Raw genomic sequence first — 18167 nt, forward strand, 5'->3', positions numbered from 1 at the left:
GCAACCCTCGGCGTCGCTCCCACGCCTCGCTCAGCCAGTGAGCGGGAACCGGTCTGTATGTGGGATCCGAACCCTCGGGCGGGAGCGCCGCCGCGCTTCCCAAGCGGCGCACTATCCAGTGCGCCACCGGGCCGGCCCTATCCTAGGCTGTATTAATTCTAGATATGACTTTTAGTTATTCCTTACATGTAGGAATTGTATGATTTCTAATTTTTGTTAAACTACGTTCTAGTAATGGAGATGATTTAGCTTGGGATACATGCGGTTAGGAATAGATTTCTCATTACATTTTTTTTAAGGACACCTTGTGTAAAATAGAAATGAAAAATATTTTTATATTCTTTGGTTTAAATATATACATTCTGATAGTTAAAAATGAATAGTTGCATACGTACAATCCTTGAAGAATTGTGCTGAACTGTTTGACATATTTTTTTTGTTTAATCAACTCTGTGAAAAAAATATCTCAATTTATAGATAAGAAATTGGCTTAAAGAGCTTGAGGAACTTGCCCATGGTCATGTGGTTAATCATTGACAGCTGAAAACCAGGATTTAAACTCAGTTTGAGTTCAGACAGTTGACTATACTTTCTCTAATTACTTTAAGGTTTACAAGCAGGCCTTCACAATTTAAGAAGCTATCTGCATTTTAGAAATTGTTATGCACTAACATTCAGAAGATGTTGGATTCTGGCTTCTATGCATTTAAAGCCTCAAAGTACTGTGAAAAATAATAACACTATGGAATTGTAAAGAAGTGATTAAAAAAAGTCAAACTTACAGAATTGTTAAAAAATCAAAGTTTCAGAATACACCTCACTTCTTAATATATCTTCAAATGTATACAAGTTGTCTTATTTATACACAATGGATTTAGTTATATGTTTTTAACAAATTTGTTTCTATTGAGAGAAATAAAGCATCATAAATACATTGAAGTAAATATTTTCTTTCTTTACAGATTTATCTTTGCGGTTTTAGTGGCAGAAAGCTAGATAAACTGAGAAGGCTTATTAACAGTGGAGGTGGAGTTCGTTTTAATCAACTTAACGAAGATGTAACTCATGTTATTGTGGGAGATTATGATGATGAATTGAAGGAGTTTTGGAGTAAATTGGCCCACAGGTCTTTGTCAGTTTTTTATTCAAAGAAATTTCTGCTATGTAATGATTTTTCTTAAAATGGCTTGTTTATTCAACTATGGGAACAGCGTGGCAGGTGGGACTATGGTCTTTATAGCTTAAACTGATATATAACTATGTGCTATTTTTGTAGGCCTCATGTAGTGGGAGCAAAATGGTTGCTGGAATGTTTTAGTAAAGGCTATATGCTTCCCGAAGAACCATATATCCATGCTAAATACCAGCCAATGGAAATTCCAGTTTCAGATAAACCTGAAAATAAAATAGCTCTTTTAAAGAAAAACAACAGCAGTTTCTCTAAGAAGGACTTTGCTTCCAATGAAAAACATGAGCAAGCTGATGAAGATCTGCTTTCTCAATATGTAAATAATAACTCCACAGTAGGTAAGAAATAATTATAGTATTTGCAGTTAGTAAAAAATAGTTTAGTAGCCAAATATATACATACTATGATTTCTGCCAAGTTTTCTATATTTTAAGTTAAACATCGTTTCTTCCCTTAAAATTTTATGTTTTTAACTTTTTTCTGAGCAGGCAAAGCCATAGGGCTCTGAACTCTTCAGCTCTCTCTTCTCTCTCCAACTAACTGGCTTCATTTTGATCTGTTATATATACAGGCATTACTTTGTTTGCATGTGAGTTTGTGATAACGTGAGCATTTTATTTAAACCTTTTAACAAATGCCTCCTACCGTATTATTGTGATCTTTAATGCATACAGTGGTGTACTATGGACTACCAGTATGTAGTCTTATCAGTGTGGTAAGGTAAATTGCTAGTGAAAAAGTTAACAGGATTTTTTCTTTTTTAAAGAAAAGTACTGTGAAATATTTAATATATTAAAAAAGATATAAAGAACAATGTGATGAGTGACCATGTACCTACTGTCTATCAAAAATAGAACATTACCACTATGTCAAAAGCCTCCTGTGGGGCCAGCCCGGCGGCACACTGCTACAGTGCGCCGCTTGGGAGTGCAGCGGCGCTCCCGCCGAGGGTTCGGATCCCACATCCAGACAGGCTGCTCACTGGCTGAGCGAGGTGCGGGCGCAACACCGAGGGTTGCGATCCCGTTGCCGGTCCCGGTCCAGTGCGGGCGCGACACTGAGGGTTGCGATCCGTTGCCGGTCACGAAAAAAAGACAAAAAGGAAAAAAAAAAAAGCCTCCTGTGAGTCCCTCCCCCATTTTCTTTATAGTTTGCATCGTATGTATCTGTAAACAATATATACATTGTTTCATTTTGTGTATATTTTAACTTATGTAAATGATAACTGTATATGGTATGTACTTTTCTGCTACGCTCCCCACCCTACATCAAAGATAATCTAATCCAAGTAACTGGTTATGAATATACCACACTGCTATGTGAATGTACCACAGTCTGTCCTTTTTCTCACCAGTGGACAGTTTTTGTCATTTCCCTTTTTGTAGTTACAGACAGTACTGCTGAGATTGTTATGCATGTCTCCTTGTGCAGATAAGCAAGGAGTTTTCTAGTGTATAAACTCAAGAATGCCATGGTTGATTCGTGGGATATGTACATCTTCAACTTTCTTACATTATGCAAATTGCTTCCTGGAGTGTTTGGCCTAGTTTACCAGTTCACACTCAAACAACAGTGAGTAAGGGTTCCTGTTGTTCCATATCCTTCCAACATATGGTATCGTAAGACTTGAAATTTTTGCCAATCTGATGGGTGTGAGGTAGGATCTCATAGTGTGTGTGTGGTTATTTTTTTATTGGAACGTAATTGATTATACATATTTGTGGGGTACAGAGTCAAATATCCATACCTGTGTATAATGTGTAATGATCAAATTAGGATAATTAGCACATCCATCATTACAAAACTGTCATTGTGGTTTTAATTTCATACCATGATTACTAATGAGATGGAGCATCATTTTGAGTGTTATTTGGCCATAATGTTTTAAAGTAGTTGAATTTTTCAATTTATTTATTTGAGGTTTGTGCTTTTATGTTTAATATAAGTTTTCCTACCCTAAGGTAAAAAGGTTACTCTCTCGGGCTGGCCCGGTGGCGCACCGGAGAGTGCGCCGCTTGGGAGTGCGGCGGCGCTCCCGCTGAGGGTTCGGATCATGTGGAGACCGGTTCCCGCTCACTGGCTGAGCGTGGTGCGGGCGCAACACCGAGGGTTGCGATCCCGTTACCGGTCAGTAAAAAAGACAAAAAGGAAAAAAAAAAAAAGGTTACTCTCTCTGTATTCTTTGGAAGTCTTAAACTTTTGTTTTTTAACATTTATGTCTTTAGTCCACCTGGAGTTGATTTTGGTATTTGATGTGGTGTTGTAATTTAATTTTCATCCATGTGGATAATCAGTTGTTTTCAACACTTTATTGAACAGACCATCCTTTCTCCACTAATTTTCACTGACACCTCTGTTATATATTAAGGGTCTGTTACATGGGGATCTTTGTCTACACTTTCTTTTCTGTTCCATTGAGATACTACTCTTAAAAAACTTATTATAATAGCTTGTAATATGTTTTGATATCTAAGATGAAAGGACTCTTCTAATTTTCTTTACAGACTATTCTTGGCTCTTTGCTTCCATACAAATTTTTCTAATTAACTTGACAGTGTCCCCAAAAAACAATGGGCATTTGGTTGGAATTGTGTTGGGTTTATAATTTGGAGGAGAATTGACATTTTACAACAGGAAAAACTTCCTATCCATAAATACAAAATATCAACATATTTTATCATTTTTAATATCTTTCAATAAAGTATAATAACTATATTCATAAGATCCTGGACATGCTATATTAGACTTAGTTTCCTCCTTTCTTGTTTTCTGTCTATATTATGTTTATTTGTTCTTTTTGATATTTTAACATATCTTTTAAAATTACATTTTTAACTATTTGCTGGTAAATAAGAAAATTGATATTTTGAATATTGATTTTAAGTCTCATTATCAATTTAAACTTTTCTGTTGATTGCTTTGGGTATGAATTTTTTAAAGTTGTGTCCCATTCTAAGAGTTTTATGGTTTTAGGTCTTACGTTTAGGTCTTTGATTTGGGTATTGAATTTTATTAAGTACTTTTTCCACACTTGTTAAAATGATGATATGGTTTTTCTCCTTTAATGTGGTAAATTATATTAGTAGGTTTTATATTATAAAATCTAGTTTAAATTCTTCTATATGTATTAATCTTTTAACCTTTTATACATTACTATATAAAATCAAGGATGGGGTCGTGAGAACCCTGATTTATAGCTGCTTGGTCAGAAGTTCCAGAGATCCAGACTTGTGACTGGAATCTGAAATTAGGGGCAGAGCCCTCAACCTGTGAGATCTGGTGCTATGTCCAAGTAGATCGTGTCAGGATTTAATTGAATTAAAGGACACCTAGCTGGAGAATCCATTGGAGAATTGCTTGCTTGTTGTGTGGGGAAACCTCCCCCTACATTTGGTCATAGAAATATGTTGTGAGAATATAGGAGAAACAAATTGTATTTTCCCCTCAGCAGTAGTCTAATAAAATTCCACTGGGTTTCTTCCTTCTTCCCATCTCACCATCAATTTATAGACATCAAACAAAGTTGTGGGTTTTTTTCTTCTAGTTGTGATTCCAAAATAGTTGTCATTGCAAAAAAATTGTTTTTCCATTTACATTTTTAACAAACTGTTAAAAAAAAAAAACCAACTTTCCAGAATGTTTTATAGAGTCATGTTACCTTTATTCCCCTCTAAGCTTATTCATTCTCATGAGTATCTCTCTATATTGTAAATATGTTATTTTCCCTTATTCCTTATAGTGTGAAACTGAGGGTCAAAGAGTTTGTAAAACTGAACCCTAACTCTCCTGAAACTGATCAGTAAATGTTCCAAATAAAACTACGTTTCCTAAGAGTGTCAGAAGAGCAATTTAATCTCTTGTATTAAGTAGGAATCATAAATTCCTAATATATATTGCAGTAATTCATTTTAAATTGCTAATGTCTATTGGAGATAAGGATAGAAGTAAGAAGATGACACTGTAACAGAGTTGTGGACTCTGGAGTCAGATGGGAATTTGGTTCATATCTCATTTCTGCCTCTGAATAACTATGTGACTGTAGGCAAGTTATGTAACCTCATTAAGCCTGAGATTACTTTTGGAGAAAGGACATATAATGATAGTATCAACCTCATAGTTAGCTTTATGTGAGCATTACATGCATGTAAAAAGCACTTAAGTACAGTGGCTGTATAAATGAATGAATGAATGGTTTGTACCCTTATTAGAATCCCATAAACAGGGCAAACATTTTCTCTAAAAGGGTAGACAGCAAATATTTTAGGATTTGCTACCCATATCCTGTCTCTGTCACATCACATATTGTTTTGTATTGTTTTGACAACCATTAAAAAAAATGTAAAAACCATTCTTAATTCCCAGACTATACAAAAACAGGCTGCAGGCCCAATTTGGCCCCTAGGCTATAGTTTTCCAACACAGCATCACAGAGTTTTCAGAAAGTTTTTCTTCTTTTCCTTAATTTGACAATGTTTATTGGATACTCGGAACTATAGATTTTAACTAATGACATTTATTTTTTTTTTTATTTAAAAAATTAAAAAAAAAATATTTGTACATATTTGTGGGAGTACAGTGTGTAGTTTCAGTACACGCACATACTGCAGAATGATGCCCTTTTGGGGTTTTTTTTGTTTTTATTTTTTCCTTTTTGTCTTTTTTTCGTGACCGGCAACGGATCACAACTCTCAGTGTCGCGCCCGTACCGGACCGGGACCGGCAACGGGATTGCAACCCTCGGCGTTGCTCCCGCGCCTCGCTCAGCCAGTGAGCGGGAACTGGTCCGCATGTGGGATCCGAACCCTCGGATGGGAGCGCTGCCGCGCTTCCCAAGCGGCGCACTATCCAGTGCGCCACCAGGCTGGCCCGACAGCATAGTTTTGTACACGATAGTTCACCACGTCTCCTCCCCCCTCAGCCCCTCCCTCCAGTTCTGGCCTCTAGTAGATATTTATATTTTTATATAGCTACATTTTTTTCTTCTGCTACCTACTTATCAGCCAACTTCATCCTCAAGTGAAAACAGTTGAGACCGTTTGCTTGGGTCCTTGATCACTTGTTCTCTTAAGAATTCCATATAGGGCCGGCCTGGTGGCGCACTGTTACTGTGCGCCGCTTGGGAGCGCGGCGGCGCTCCCGCCGAGGGTTCGGATCCCACATACAGACCAGCCGCTCACTGGCTGAGCGAGGTGTGGGCGCAACACCGAGGGTTGCGATCCGTTGCCGGTCACGAAAAATGACAAAAAGGAAAAAAAAAAAAAAGAAATCTGTATAGAAGCTAAGTAGCTCCAATTTCAATATGAAACATTTTAGGAATTTTTGAAATAGAAATAATAATAATTCTCTTATTGCTTTATACAGTTATTTACATGTTAAGGGCTTGATAGCTACACCACTTCTTAATTCTGTTTTTTCCCTTAATGATATTTTCTCAGTTCTATTGTAAATTATCTAAACCAGTTTTGGAAATAAAACAGACCTATTGGGGAGCTTCATAATTTTCAATTAACTCAGGTTTCTAGTACACTAGGAATACTGAGAACTAGACATGACTGCTGTTGTCTTTCCTAATGGGATAAAGGTGATGCTGATTAACATCCTTGGTAACCCTGAAGATGGGTGGATCCAAGTCCCTTCTTCGTTGTGTACATTTAAGCCTAGTTTTGTACGTGTGGTCAAAAATCTCAGGCTCCATGTTACATTAATTGATCCTTGCTGGAAATAAACTTCAACTATAAGATAAATTGTCTGTTAGAAAACCTTTCTTTTTCTCTTTTAGTTGAAGATAAGAAGTCTGAAGGTGTGAAGTCTGAAGTTGGGCCCTGTAATGGTTCAGCTCATGTTGAACCCTTTAATGATTCTAATCACATTTCTCTGCAAGAAGAAAACCAGTCTTCTGTCAGTCATTGCCTCCCTGACATTTCTACAGTTACTGAAGAAGGCTTATTTAGCCAAAAGAGTTTCCTTGTTTTAGGCTTTAGTAACGAAAATGAATACAATATTGCAAATATCATAAGAGAAAATGCTGGAAAAGTTGTATCCCTTCCAAGCAGAAGTATTGCTGACTATGCTGTGGTTCCTCTGCTGGGGTGTGAGGTAGAAGCAACTGTGGGAGAAGTTGTTACAAATACATGGCTGGTAAGGAAACACTGTAACAGTCGAAATACAGTACTGAAGGATATCTGAATGCCAGGAGTGTTAATGTGTTAATGTTTAGTTCTTAGGCAGTTCAACTTAGGTAAATTGGCAATTGGGTTTGAACACTGTCTGGATTTTGCTTTTAGCAAAGGAATTTTTTTTTATTTTTGTTGACTTATTGGGTTGGTTTTTTTGTTTTTGTTTTTGTTTTTTCTGGTGGCTGGCCAGTATAGGGATTGAACCGTAGACCTTGGTGTGCAAGGGAAATTTTAAAATATGAAAATGTACAAGCTTCTTGGCCCTAATCCTGGTAGAGCAGAGGTTACTATTTCTTAGGGGCCACAGCAGCAATATTCCTTTTTAGGAAGTCCCTGCAGGTCATCTCATACTATTTGTCTTCCTTATTTTCTCAGACCAAAGCATGACATGCACTTTTGTATTATCCCACCTTGTTAGCTCATCATTGGTGATTCCACCATTTATTTATTTATTTATTTATTTTCTTTCTTTCTTTCTATCTTTCTATCTATCTATCTATTTATCTATCTATCTATCTATCTATCTATCTATCTATCTATCTATCTATCTATCTATCTATCTATCTATTTTCCTTTCCAAGATTTAAGAGAAAAATATTATAAACTAATACACTGGAAGAAATTGAGTTTACAGCAATATTCATTACTCCACTGATGAATCTTACTGGTTTTAATATCCTAATGTAATGAGTTGATGTGTACATATTTCTTTAAATACTATAATTTAAAATATATTGCGAATGAGATTATGCAAGTTTGTATTAGAGCAGAATTTCTTTTTATTGAAACTAAAATTACTGCCACTGTAACTGAACCAGTGTTGATCACTGGTTGCTTACTTCAGATTGGCTCTATTGTTCTTGTTTTTAAAAGGTTACTTGTATAGACTATCAGACTTTAGTTGATCCAAAGTCAAATCCTCTCTTCACACCAGTCCCAGTAATGACAGGAACGACTCCGCTAGAGGATTGTGTTATTTCATTCAGCCAGTGTGCCGGAGCAGAAAAAGATTCTTTGATATTCTTAGCAAATCACCTTGGAGCATGGTATGTAATATTTTTGGTACACCTGCTGTCTTGGAGGAACTTTTTATTTGTTTTGACATACTGGAGAGCATTCAAAATAGTATTTGCCTGGGTGTCTTTATTATATATAGATGGTTTGTGGTGTATGTATGTAATGGCTCAGGGTGGCAGAAGGGAGGATGCTACTAGATGGATGCCTGGCAAACTTTAAGACTATAGACATTAATGCTTTATTGGCTTAGCCACTAGGGAAGGGAATATTGAATGCTGCTATGGATAATTTATTCGTCTTTCAGTATACATTGTTCTGATTTTCAGCCAAAAATACAAATGTTAAGCAGGAGTAATGAATACTTTGGGAGAAATAAAATGAATTTAAAAGTTACTTCCAAAATCCATATTGGTCCAACTCCTAATTGAACATTAGATGGTGACTGTTTAAAAAATTAGAAAACTTAGATCAATAATTGTACATGAACTAAACTTTTATATTAAAAAGAAAATACTTTTAGATTAGATTGTAAAGCAAAACCTGACTGTGCCTTTAAAAAAGTGATATGTTAAGTAAATACAAACAAAATAAAAAGGGCTTGCAGTTTTGCTCTTAGATAAGTTTGAATTCAAATGAAAAGCCATTAAATGAGAAAAAGAACAGCACTTTAAATAGTGCTATTCCTACTGAAGATAAAATATGTATGTACAAAAAAATATATATGTGTACCAAATAGAGCATCATCCCTCATAAAACAGAGATAACAGGAGATATAAGTAAAAGAAAGAGGAATCAACAGAAACATGCGTAGGAGACTTTAATTGCCATCTTTTACTTTATGACAGGTCAGAAAGACAGAAAACAAGGAAGGATATGGACAAATAGCATAATTAATTAGATATCTACCCAGAAACAGTAAAATACCTTTTCAGATGCCTGTGGAACCCTCATAAACATTGCCTATAAAAATTGATCATAAACATAACCTCAGTAAATTCCCTAAAGTAGAAGGAGTGCAGACCACATCCTCTCATCAGAATGTTAAAAAACTAGAAATGAATAGCAGAAACAGATAATGAAAAGACCCTATCAGTTAGAAATTTTAAAAACTGTTGGTTCAAAGAGGAAGGCAAAACAGTTCATAAACTTAGAAACAGTTATCAACCCAATAGCAACAAGCAACCCCAGCGCTCAGACTGTAATCTTAAAATACCATTTCCCACTAAAAGAAACGAAAGCTTGAAAAAGTGGTTACTTTCAGAACTAGGGGAGAAAATGTACCAATGAGGTTGGAACATTTTGTCAAACCAGATAACAAGGTCATTATCAAAGACTACTAAGGAGGGTGGTGTCAAAAGCTCTTTCACTGGCCAAAGGTGGGAAAATTTAAGTATAAAGATAATAATCTCAGTGGATCCAAACACATCAAATAATGTTGAAATCATGACCTCATAATGATACCAAACGAACTAGGGTAATTGGTCACCATTTAAAGATGCCAGGAAAGCAACCCTTTATTTTGAAAGCTGTCAAGTATTTATTCGCCTTTCCTATATAATCTCTGTCAAGTAACATGATAGTGGATAAAGCAGAGTTTCCCTTTATAGTGGTATTCCAACAGATAAAGTAGGAATGATGAGATTGTAACCCCTAATGAATGAAAGAATCTAGACGCTGATCATCAATAGTTAATGACAATAAAGAGACAACCAGACATTATGAGCCTCCTGAAGAATACACCACCACCTTGATGTAGTCTTGCAATAATAATCAAACCTCAATCTGAAGATGCTTCTCAATCCAACTACCAATTTATAGGCGATACAGACAGAAGAGTAACATGTTAAACTACACCACAGTAATGCAATAGCAAAATCCAGACTCAGATAGCTCTACAGTATGAATCATCCAGTGTCTTCAACAGATATGGAGGAGACAGGAGGTAGAGAAAGAAGGGGGAACCTATAAGCTAAAAGGCATAAAAACCAAAAAACTAGAAGTGGTGTTTTAGGATACAGAATGTGATTAAAGAAAGGTAAAGAAGTTATTACCATAAATGTCCAGATAGTTGCTACTATTAAGAGAGGGAGTGAAGGGGGATTGTATGGCACATGGAGAGGTTCTGGGATGGCTGGCATGGGTGGTGGATATAAGGTTTTTCACCTTACAGTAATTTGCTCAGCTGTATATTTCCTTTTTTGCTGTGTTCTGTATTTGAATTATATTAAACCATGAAAAGTTTTTTTAAAAAAAAAAATTGTGGAAAATAACAATAACAAACATGGCAACAGACTCCATTGGATACAACTAAATCAGTGCTCAGAGAAAAATATACTGAAGTGGCTATGCAGAAAATTAATATACTGAAATCAGTGACCTTCATATGTACAAACAGCCAATTAGAAGAGGTAATGGAAACAAAGGCAAGTTTAACATGAAACTTGGAAGAGCTACAGAAAACTTGTAAATTGCTGTTGAGGGAAACAAATTAAGATGAACAGTAAAAAGGGTCTACATGTTCTTGGAAAGGAAGACAAATAATCATAAAGGATTTCTATTATCCTCTCTGCTAATGTATAAATTTAACGTGATCTTGATAAAAGTACCAACATATATTTTAAGGAGGGCACTAAGCAAACATTCTAAAGTTCATATGAAAAGATTAGCAAGCAGGAAAGTCATGAAAATTCTGAAATAGACTAAATAGGACCAACTCTAAAAGCTATTAAAATATATTTTGTAAACCTTATTAAATAACAGCATGGTTTTAAGTAGGAATTTCAGTGAATCAACAAGTCTAGCAACAGACCCAAATACAAACGGTAGTGTAGTTTATGACAAAAGTGACATTGAAAATTATTAAGAGGGCTTATTCAGTAAATAGGATTCAATAAAGTTGAAGCCATATCTCATGCCAAAATAAGTACAGAATGGATCAGTGGGTTCAATGTAGAAAATGAAACTATAAAATTACTAAGGAAAACTTGGGAGATTAAAAAGATTTTTCAAGTCAGGAACTAGAGCATAAAACCCAGAAGTCATAAAAGACTGAATTCCCTTTATGTTTTAAGTGGTAGACTTCCGTTTCTGCCCCATATTCTCTGTTTAATATCCTGTGATCTTGAGCAAGTCACTTAATTTCTCTGTATTTTTTCCCCATGTCTGTAGAATATTGATACTTCACAAATAGAGGATTAAATGAGATTTTATGTGAAAGTGCTTTGGGAAGTTGTAGTGGGTTAAAAAGATACAGTGTGTTATTTATACGCTTTACTGCTGTAATTGTTCCGTGCCTCCTTTTGGGAGGAAAGGACGAGGTGGGTGGGTAATGATTAATTAAGTAGGTAATTTTTTTGTCTATTCTTTGAAAGTCTAATTTAATTTACTTATGTTTTTATGTTATAGCAATACATTTTTATTCTACAGTAAGAATTGTGAGATTAGCTTATTTAAGAGAGAATAAACAATTTTCATCAGTGTGTATTATCTTATACTCACGTGAACTGTAACTACACCATTGAATTAAAAACTTTGTTCTTATTTTGTTGGCTGATTGTGTGTATGACCATTTGCTTTTCTCTAAATATAAATTTCAGTGTTCAAGAATTCTTTGTTCGCAAATCCAATGCAAAGAAAGGCATGTTGGCCAGTACACATCTTGTATTGAAAGAACCAGGTGGTTCTAAATATGAAGCTTCAAAGAAATGGAATTTACCAGCAGTCACTATAGCTTGGCTATTGGAGACTGCTAGAATGGGAAAGAGAGCAGATGAAAGCCATTTTCTGATTGAAAATTCACCTAAAGAAGGTTAATACTTTTATTTGTATTTATGTATTTTTACGACTTGATAGTTTCTGGGATATGAATGTGCCAAAGCTTGTTTTTAGGAGAGGTCATTTCTCCTTTTCACATTGGGTACAGTGAGCCACTGTTGGACATTCATTATTGGGTGGCAAAATGAATGTGCATTCACAGCACAAACGTTTAATTTGTATCTGTGCTAGCAACTGTAGCACTTATCTGAAGGTTAGAAGATACAAAACTATAGGAACATTCTAGGCCCTCAGTGTTTGAGCTCTAAAGATGTGAGCTTAGATCCCATTTACTGTTGGTTCCTTCTATGGGTCAGACTAACACACCACGTAATTAATATGCTCTCTCTTCCTCTCATTTTTTGGCTTTTGTGTGTCTCCTCCAGACCGCCTTACACTTGCCTGCTCTTCTTATCTTTCACTTCTCAGCTTGGGTATCACTTTCTCTGGAAAGCCTTCCTTTACTCACCAATATGGCTTTTATTTTGTTTTGGCATAACACTCTCTATTATCCCTTTTAGCTCTTATCCCAGTGTTGTGATGCTAGTTTACTTTTGTGTCTCCCTGCTAAATTATAAGCTCTGTAAAAGCAGGGACCATGCATGTTTTATGAATTCTGTATTTCCAATATCTAGCACTGGGCCTGGCATGGAGTAGCCATCTAGTAAGTGTTTTTGTTAAATGTTGAGAAAATGTAGACAGCAGGGGTGGGAGAATACAGTAGTCTCTCTTATAAGATGGTGGCATACCTGAGCAAACTTCAGGGATAAATCAGCAGCAAGGAATACCTCTCAGAGCCTTTACTTATTTACCCAGACAGACTGGAAATTTTACTGCTGAAGCAGTGTGATGTTTAGGTCATATTAAAATTTCATTAAGGACTTTACAAAACCTTGACTGTAGTTAACTCTGAGTATATGTAGTTGAGATTTTCTTTTTACTCTGCTAATGAGTAGGATGGTATTTATTGATATAATTTTTGGTAATCTGGTTTATTGAAACCATTTCAAGGTTTAACAGGATGAAATAGGAAATCTGTTTTCTTTAACTATTTGTTTCAGTTAATATGCTTGTCTAACTCAACATATATTTTAAGATATCATCTGTTTTGCCTCTTGGAAAGTAGGTATGTAACTTGTGGTTTAAAGTGTACCTGAGAATTAACATGAAAACTCATAATAAGATATAAAAACATCACTTCTTGTATGCCTCTTTAGAGAAAAAAAGTGGACATAGTGGCTCATATTTGTTTCTTTTCATTTTAAATCTCTAGAATTTAATTTGGAAACTGAAATAACAAATGGGGTGAATCTAAATCCAGATACTCCAGAGCATCCTGGCATATACCTGAAAACACATAGAAAAACAGCCGTTTCACCTTTAGATATGAACTGCTTTCAGAGTAAAGCTTTCCATGCTGTGATCTCACAACATACCGGACAGCTTTCAGCCTCCCCAGCAGTAGGAGAGCCACTTCAGAAGGAGCCCTCATTACACCTAGATACACCATCAAAATTTCTGTCCAAGGATAAACTCTTCAAGCCTTCTTTTGATGTGAAGGTAAGGTTTATAAGAAATGGTCCCAGAGTTAACAGTTTTATAGTTTATAAAGTTAAAGCAAATTCTGTATCACCTCTAAGGTTTATAGTAGTAAATTTTCCAGAGGTGTTGGCAAGTAGATTCATATTATTGAGTCCCAATATGTATTGTGCCCCAGCATACACCCAGGATTGAGGTAACAGCCAAAAATATATATGGTATGAAATCAGGACACCTGGGTTCAAGATCTAGATCTCTCGTGATCTGACTATAGGCAGATCATGTGACATATCTGAGCATCAGTTTCTTCTTTCTTACAAAGAGGATAATGACGCTCAGAAAACTCACAGATCTATTGTAAGGATCAAATGAAATAGTATGATGAGATCATTTTATAAAGTATAAAATAATGTAAACACTTTGCTACTTATTTGTTAATTCTAGGAGTGCACCCAGGGCTTGCTTTCTGGAAGTGTCTATATTATCACCTTACTTTTCAATCATTTTCCTTAAAGAGATGAGTTTGTTTGATTTCCTGAGCAGTGTAGTATGGCTCTCTTTCTGAAAAAATTCATTTGCAAATCAGGGGTTAATATAACCTTTTTTTTTTTTTTTGTCCTTTTTGAGACCGGCCGCACCTGATCAAATGAAATAGTATGATGAGATCATTTTATAAAGTATAAAATAATGTAAACACTTTGCTACTTATTTGTTAATTCTAGGAGTGCACCCAGGGCTTGCTTTCTGGAAGTGTCTATATTATCACCTTACTTTTCAATCATTTTCCTTAAAGAGATGAGTTTGTTTGATTTCCTGAGCAGTGTAGTATGGCTCTCTTTCTGAAAAAATTCATTTGCAAATCAGGGGTTAATATAACCTTTTTTTTTTTTCTTTCCTTTTTGAGACCAGCCGCACCGCGCTCAGCCAGTGAGCGCACCACCGGCCATCCCTATATAGGATCCGAACCCGCGGCAGGAGCGCTGCTGTACTCCCAGCACTGCACTTTCCCGAGTGCGCCACGGGCTTGGCCCTAATATAACCTTTTAAAGTGGTTTCCTAATTTATTTTCCAAAGATATCTTCTTCACTATTCCTTTAGTAGCTTCTGGCCTCTCAAGTGGCTATTCAAACCATTGTCTATGATTTCTTTTCCATGAACCTTTGCCAAATTATTATACCCATTCATCTGTTGATGTTTTGCTCATAGGATATTAAGAAGCAACATATTAAAAATTTTTAGTATTAAAAATTTTGTTGTTTGGAGCAGATAAAGTTTTCAGATTGTTCATCTTCAGAAAATAAATATTAATTGATAACTAGGACAATTTTCTGCAAGCTAATTTATGTCTTTATCTTTGATCAGATTCCACTGACCCACATGAAAAAAAGTATATTTTTAATATTATAAAACTCAAAATCCTGAGCTTTCACATGAAATCTTTTTTGAAGTAACATTTTGTACTGCAATTAACACTCTGCTCCTAATGCTTTAAGAAACAGGAAAGTCACTGTCTTGGGAACTGTGAGATCTGGGATCAGTCCTCTTCTTTGTCTCCTGCTGCCTTTTAAAGCAACTTCTGTGGGCTTCATCTGTAAAATCATGGAGTAAATTCAGATGATCTCTAAAGTCTCATAGCTCACAGACTCTTTGGGTAGTAAGTGAAATACTATCAGTATTACAGTCATGGAGATCATTCTTTTTTAGGTGCCTTGCCTTAAAAGTTTCAGTGAAAGGCTGGCAGTTCTGAAATAGTCTCAGTACAAAAAACACATTTCAAGGTTTCAGTGTTTATAGTAATACTTTATTTAGCAGTTTTTCTTTTTCTTTTCTTTTTCATTTTTGGTAGTACATAAAGTAATGCTTCATCTTGTAATCAGTGGTTCTTCAAACTGATGTAATATGGTATATTGAATTATTTACTCAAAACATAGAAGGGCTCATGGAATAAAAAAAATGGCAATCTATTAGGCCTCCCCCAAAATAAAACCCACGTCTTATTTAAGCTTCATTTTTAATTGACACACATCAGAAAAGTGCAATAAACATACTGCTAAATGACATAGTGTTAACAGTTGGAAAGCCACCATACGTGTTCAGATAGAGATCATTGCCAATAGCATAGAACCTTCCTCATGCTCCCTCCCCATTGCTGCTTCCTCCCTTTCAGTGTTACACTCCTGATTTCTAACACTATAGTTTTGTTATGCTTGTTTGAGTCTATTTTGTTGTTCAACTTTCATTTAGATTTGTCCATGTTGGACAATTTATTGTAGTTACAATTTATTCAATTGTATGGGTACACACAATTTACATTTCTGGTCTACTGTTGATGGGCATTTAGGTGATTACTAAATGGTGATTATTATTAGTTTTTTGCTCTTACAAAATAATATTACCATGAACATTTTTTTGCATGTCTTTTGGAATATGTGCACTTGCATTACCATTTGGTATACACCTAGTAGTGAAATTGCTGAGTTACATTTCAACGTTAGTAGAGAATGACAAACTTGAGAGTTCACCAAAGTGGTTTTACCAGTTCATAGTCTTCCACTGATAGTATTTGAGGGTACTTCAAAGAGTTCATGGAAAGATATCTTTCAATTTTATTTTTCCAGATTTTTTGAAGTACCTCATATTGAGAGCACCCAGTGTTCTTTATCTTTGCTAACACTTGGTATTATGTTGTTTTATTTTTTAACTTCTTACTTGGAATAACTTCTAACTTAGAAAAAATTGCAAAATAAAAATAGTACAAGCAATACCCATATACCCCTTACTCAGAAATGTAGTGTTTTTGCTGTTATTTTTCAGAAATTCTCTAATTTCTGTTGTGTTTCCCCTTTAACCCAAAGATTGTTTAATACTTGTTTCATTTTTAGTTTCTAGTTTTATTTCATTGTGGTCAGAGTGTTTGTAATATTTTTACTTTACAGAACTTACCAATGTTTTCTTTGTGCCCTGGTGTATGATTGATATTTGAAAATATTCCTTGAGATATTCTCTATCATGAGGGTGTAACATTCAATATATAGCCAAAAAATCTAACTTACTGATTACATTGTTTAGATCTTTTATATCTTTTCCTATTTTTTGTTTATTTGATCTATCTCATACTAAATGGTATTTTCAAGCTTTTTATATTGGTGTGTTTCTATTTTTCCTGGAATCTTATGCAGCTTTTGTTTAAATAAGTAGTTGCTGTTTTAATTCATACATAGATATTCATAACTTACGTTAGTTGGAATGTGAATGTGGCTTTTAACATAAAGTGTCCCTTCTCTTGTTTAATGTTTTTTGGCTTGAAGTCTACTTTGGTATCAGGATTTTTAATCCCTGCCCTCTTACTGTTCATTTGCCTCATATATCTGTGCATTCCTTCATTTTTAGCCTTTTTGGATTGCTTGTATTTTAAGTGTATCTCCTCCATACAGCCTAGAGTTGGGTTTTACTTTACAAGCCATTTTGACAATCTTTATTTCAGTTAGGTGAGTTCAGCCTATTCACATTTAATTTCACTTATATTTGGTCTCAGCTCTGTGATATATTATGTTGAAATTAATTTGTGAATGTTATGTATATTTATATTACGTATTTTTACATTGTGTGCCCTCTTTGTTTTTTCTCTTTTGGTATTTAGGAAGGAATTGTGGGCTTTTTGGTTTTTTTAAATTTTCATGGTTACCTTCATATTAATACTTTTTATACTGCTCTTAATCCCCCTTCCCTTATTTAACCTTTTATTATTTGTCAGTTTTAAATTATGTACTCTCCCCCTTATCTACAGGGGATACGTTTTAAGACCTCTGGTGGATGCCTGAAACCATGAACCCCATATATACCCTATATATATGTTTTTTCCTGTACATACATACCTATGATAAAGTTTAATTTGTAAATTAGGCACAGTAAGAGATTAACAACAGTAGCTAATAAAACAATTATAACAATATACAACTTAAAACAATTATAACAGTGTGAAATTATAACACATAATTCACATAAAACTTATGTGAAAGTGATCTCTCTGTCTTTATTTCTGGAATTTTCCATGTACTATTTTTGGACCACAGTTGACCACAGGTAACTGAAACTATGGAAAGTGAAACTGTGGATAAGTGGAGACTACTGTATGTCTTTTGACTCCAATTTATTGCCTGTGTAGCAATCAGTGATCTTACTCTATTTCCACCTTTTCTCTCTTCTGCTGCTTTTAGTTGCGTTTTATATATTCTTCAACCCACGGACCTCACCTTCATTTTGGTCTTAACTCTACAGTTGAATATATGAAATGCCTACTGTCCGTTGTGAAACTTGGTCATCTTTTGGGAGAAGAGAATTCATCCTCTAGTGGATTCCTTAGGAAAGACACATGTTTACAGTGTTCCTTGAGTTCTGCACATACAAAACACTTATTGTGGTGTTGATTCTTA

General features: G+C 35.1%; 2 protein-coding genes across 2 annotated transcripts in view; one reads left to right on the forward strand and one right to left on the reverse strand.

Annotated features, from left to right (window-relative positions):
- Positions 1-18167, forward strand: part of TOPBP1 (topoisomerase (DNA) II binding protein 1) — an 84215-nt gene that overhangs the window by 9803 nt on the left and 56245 nt on the right. The window contains exons 8-13 of the mRNA XM_008581133.1: positions 963-1126; positions 1277-1527; positions 6969-7327; positions 8239-8411; positions 11979-12190; positions 13469-13755. Of these exons, the coding sequence (XP_008579355.1) occupies positions 963-1126; positions 1277-1527; positions 6969-7327; positions 8239-8411; positions 11979-12190; positions 13469-13755 (1446 nt within the window). The remainder of the gene's footprint in view (positions 1-962; positions 1127-1276; positions 1528-6968; positions 7328-8238; positions 8412-11978; positions 12191-13468; positions 13756-18167) is intronic.
- CDV3 (CDV3 homolog (mouse)) overlaps positions 1-18167 on the reverse strand; it is a 110539-nt gene that overhangs the window by 5379 nt on the left and 86993 nt on the right. The gene's annotated exons all lie outside the window — the stretch shown is intronic.

Source organism: Galeopterus variegatus, unplaced genomic scaffold, assembly GCF_000696425.1.
Source record: "Galeopterus variegatus unplaced genomic scaffold, G_variegatus-3.0.2 Scaffold2271, whole genome shotgun sequence".
Classification (NCBI taxonomy): Eukaryota; Metazoa; Chordata; class Mammalia; order Dermoptera; family Cynocephalidae; genus Galeopterus; species Galeopterus variegatus.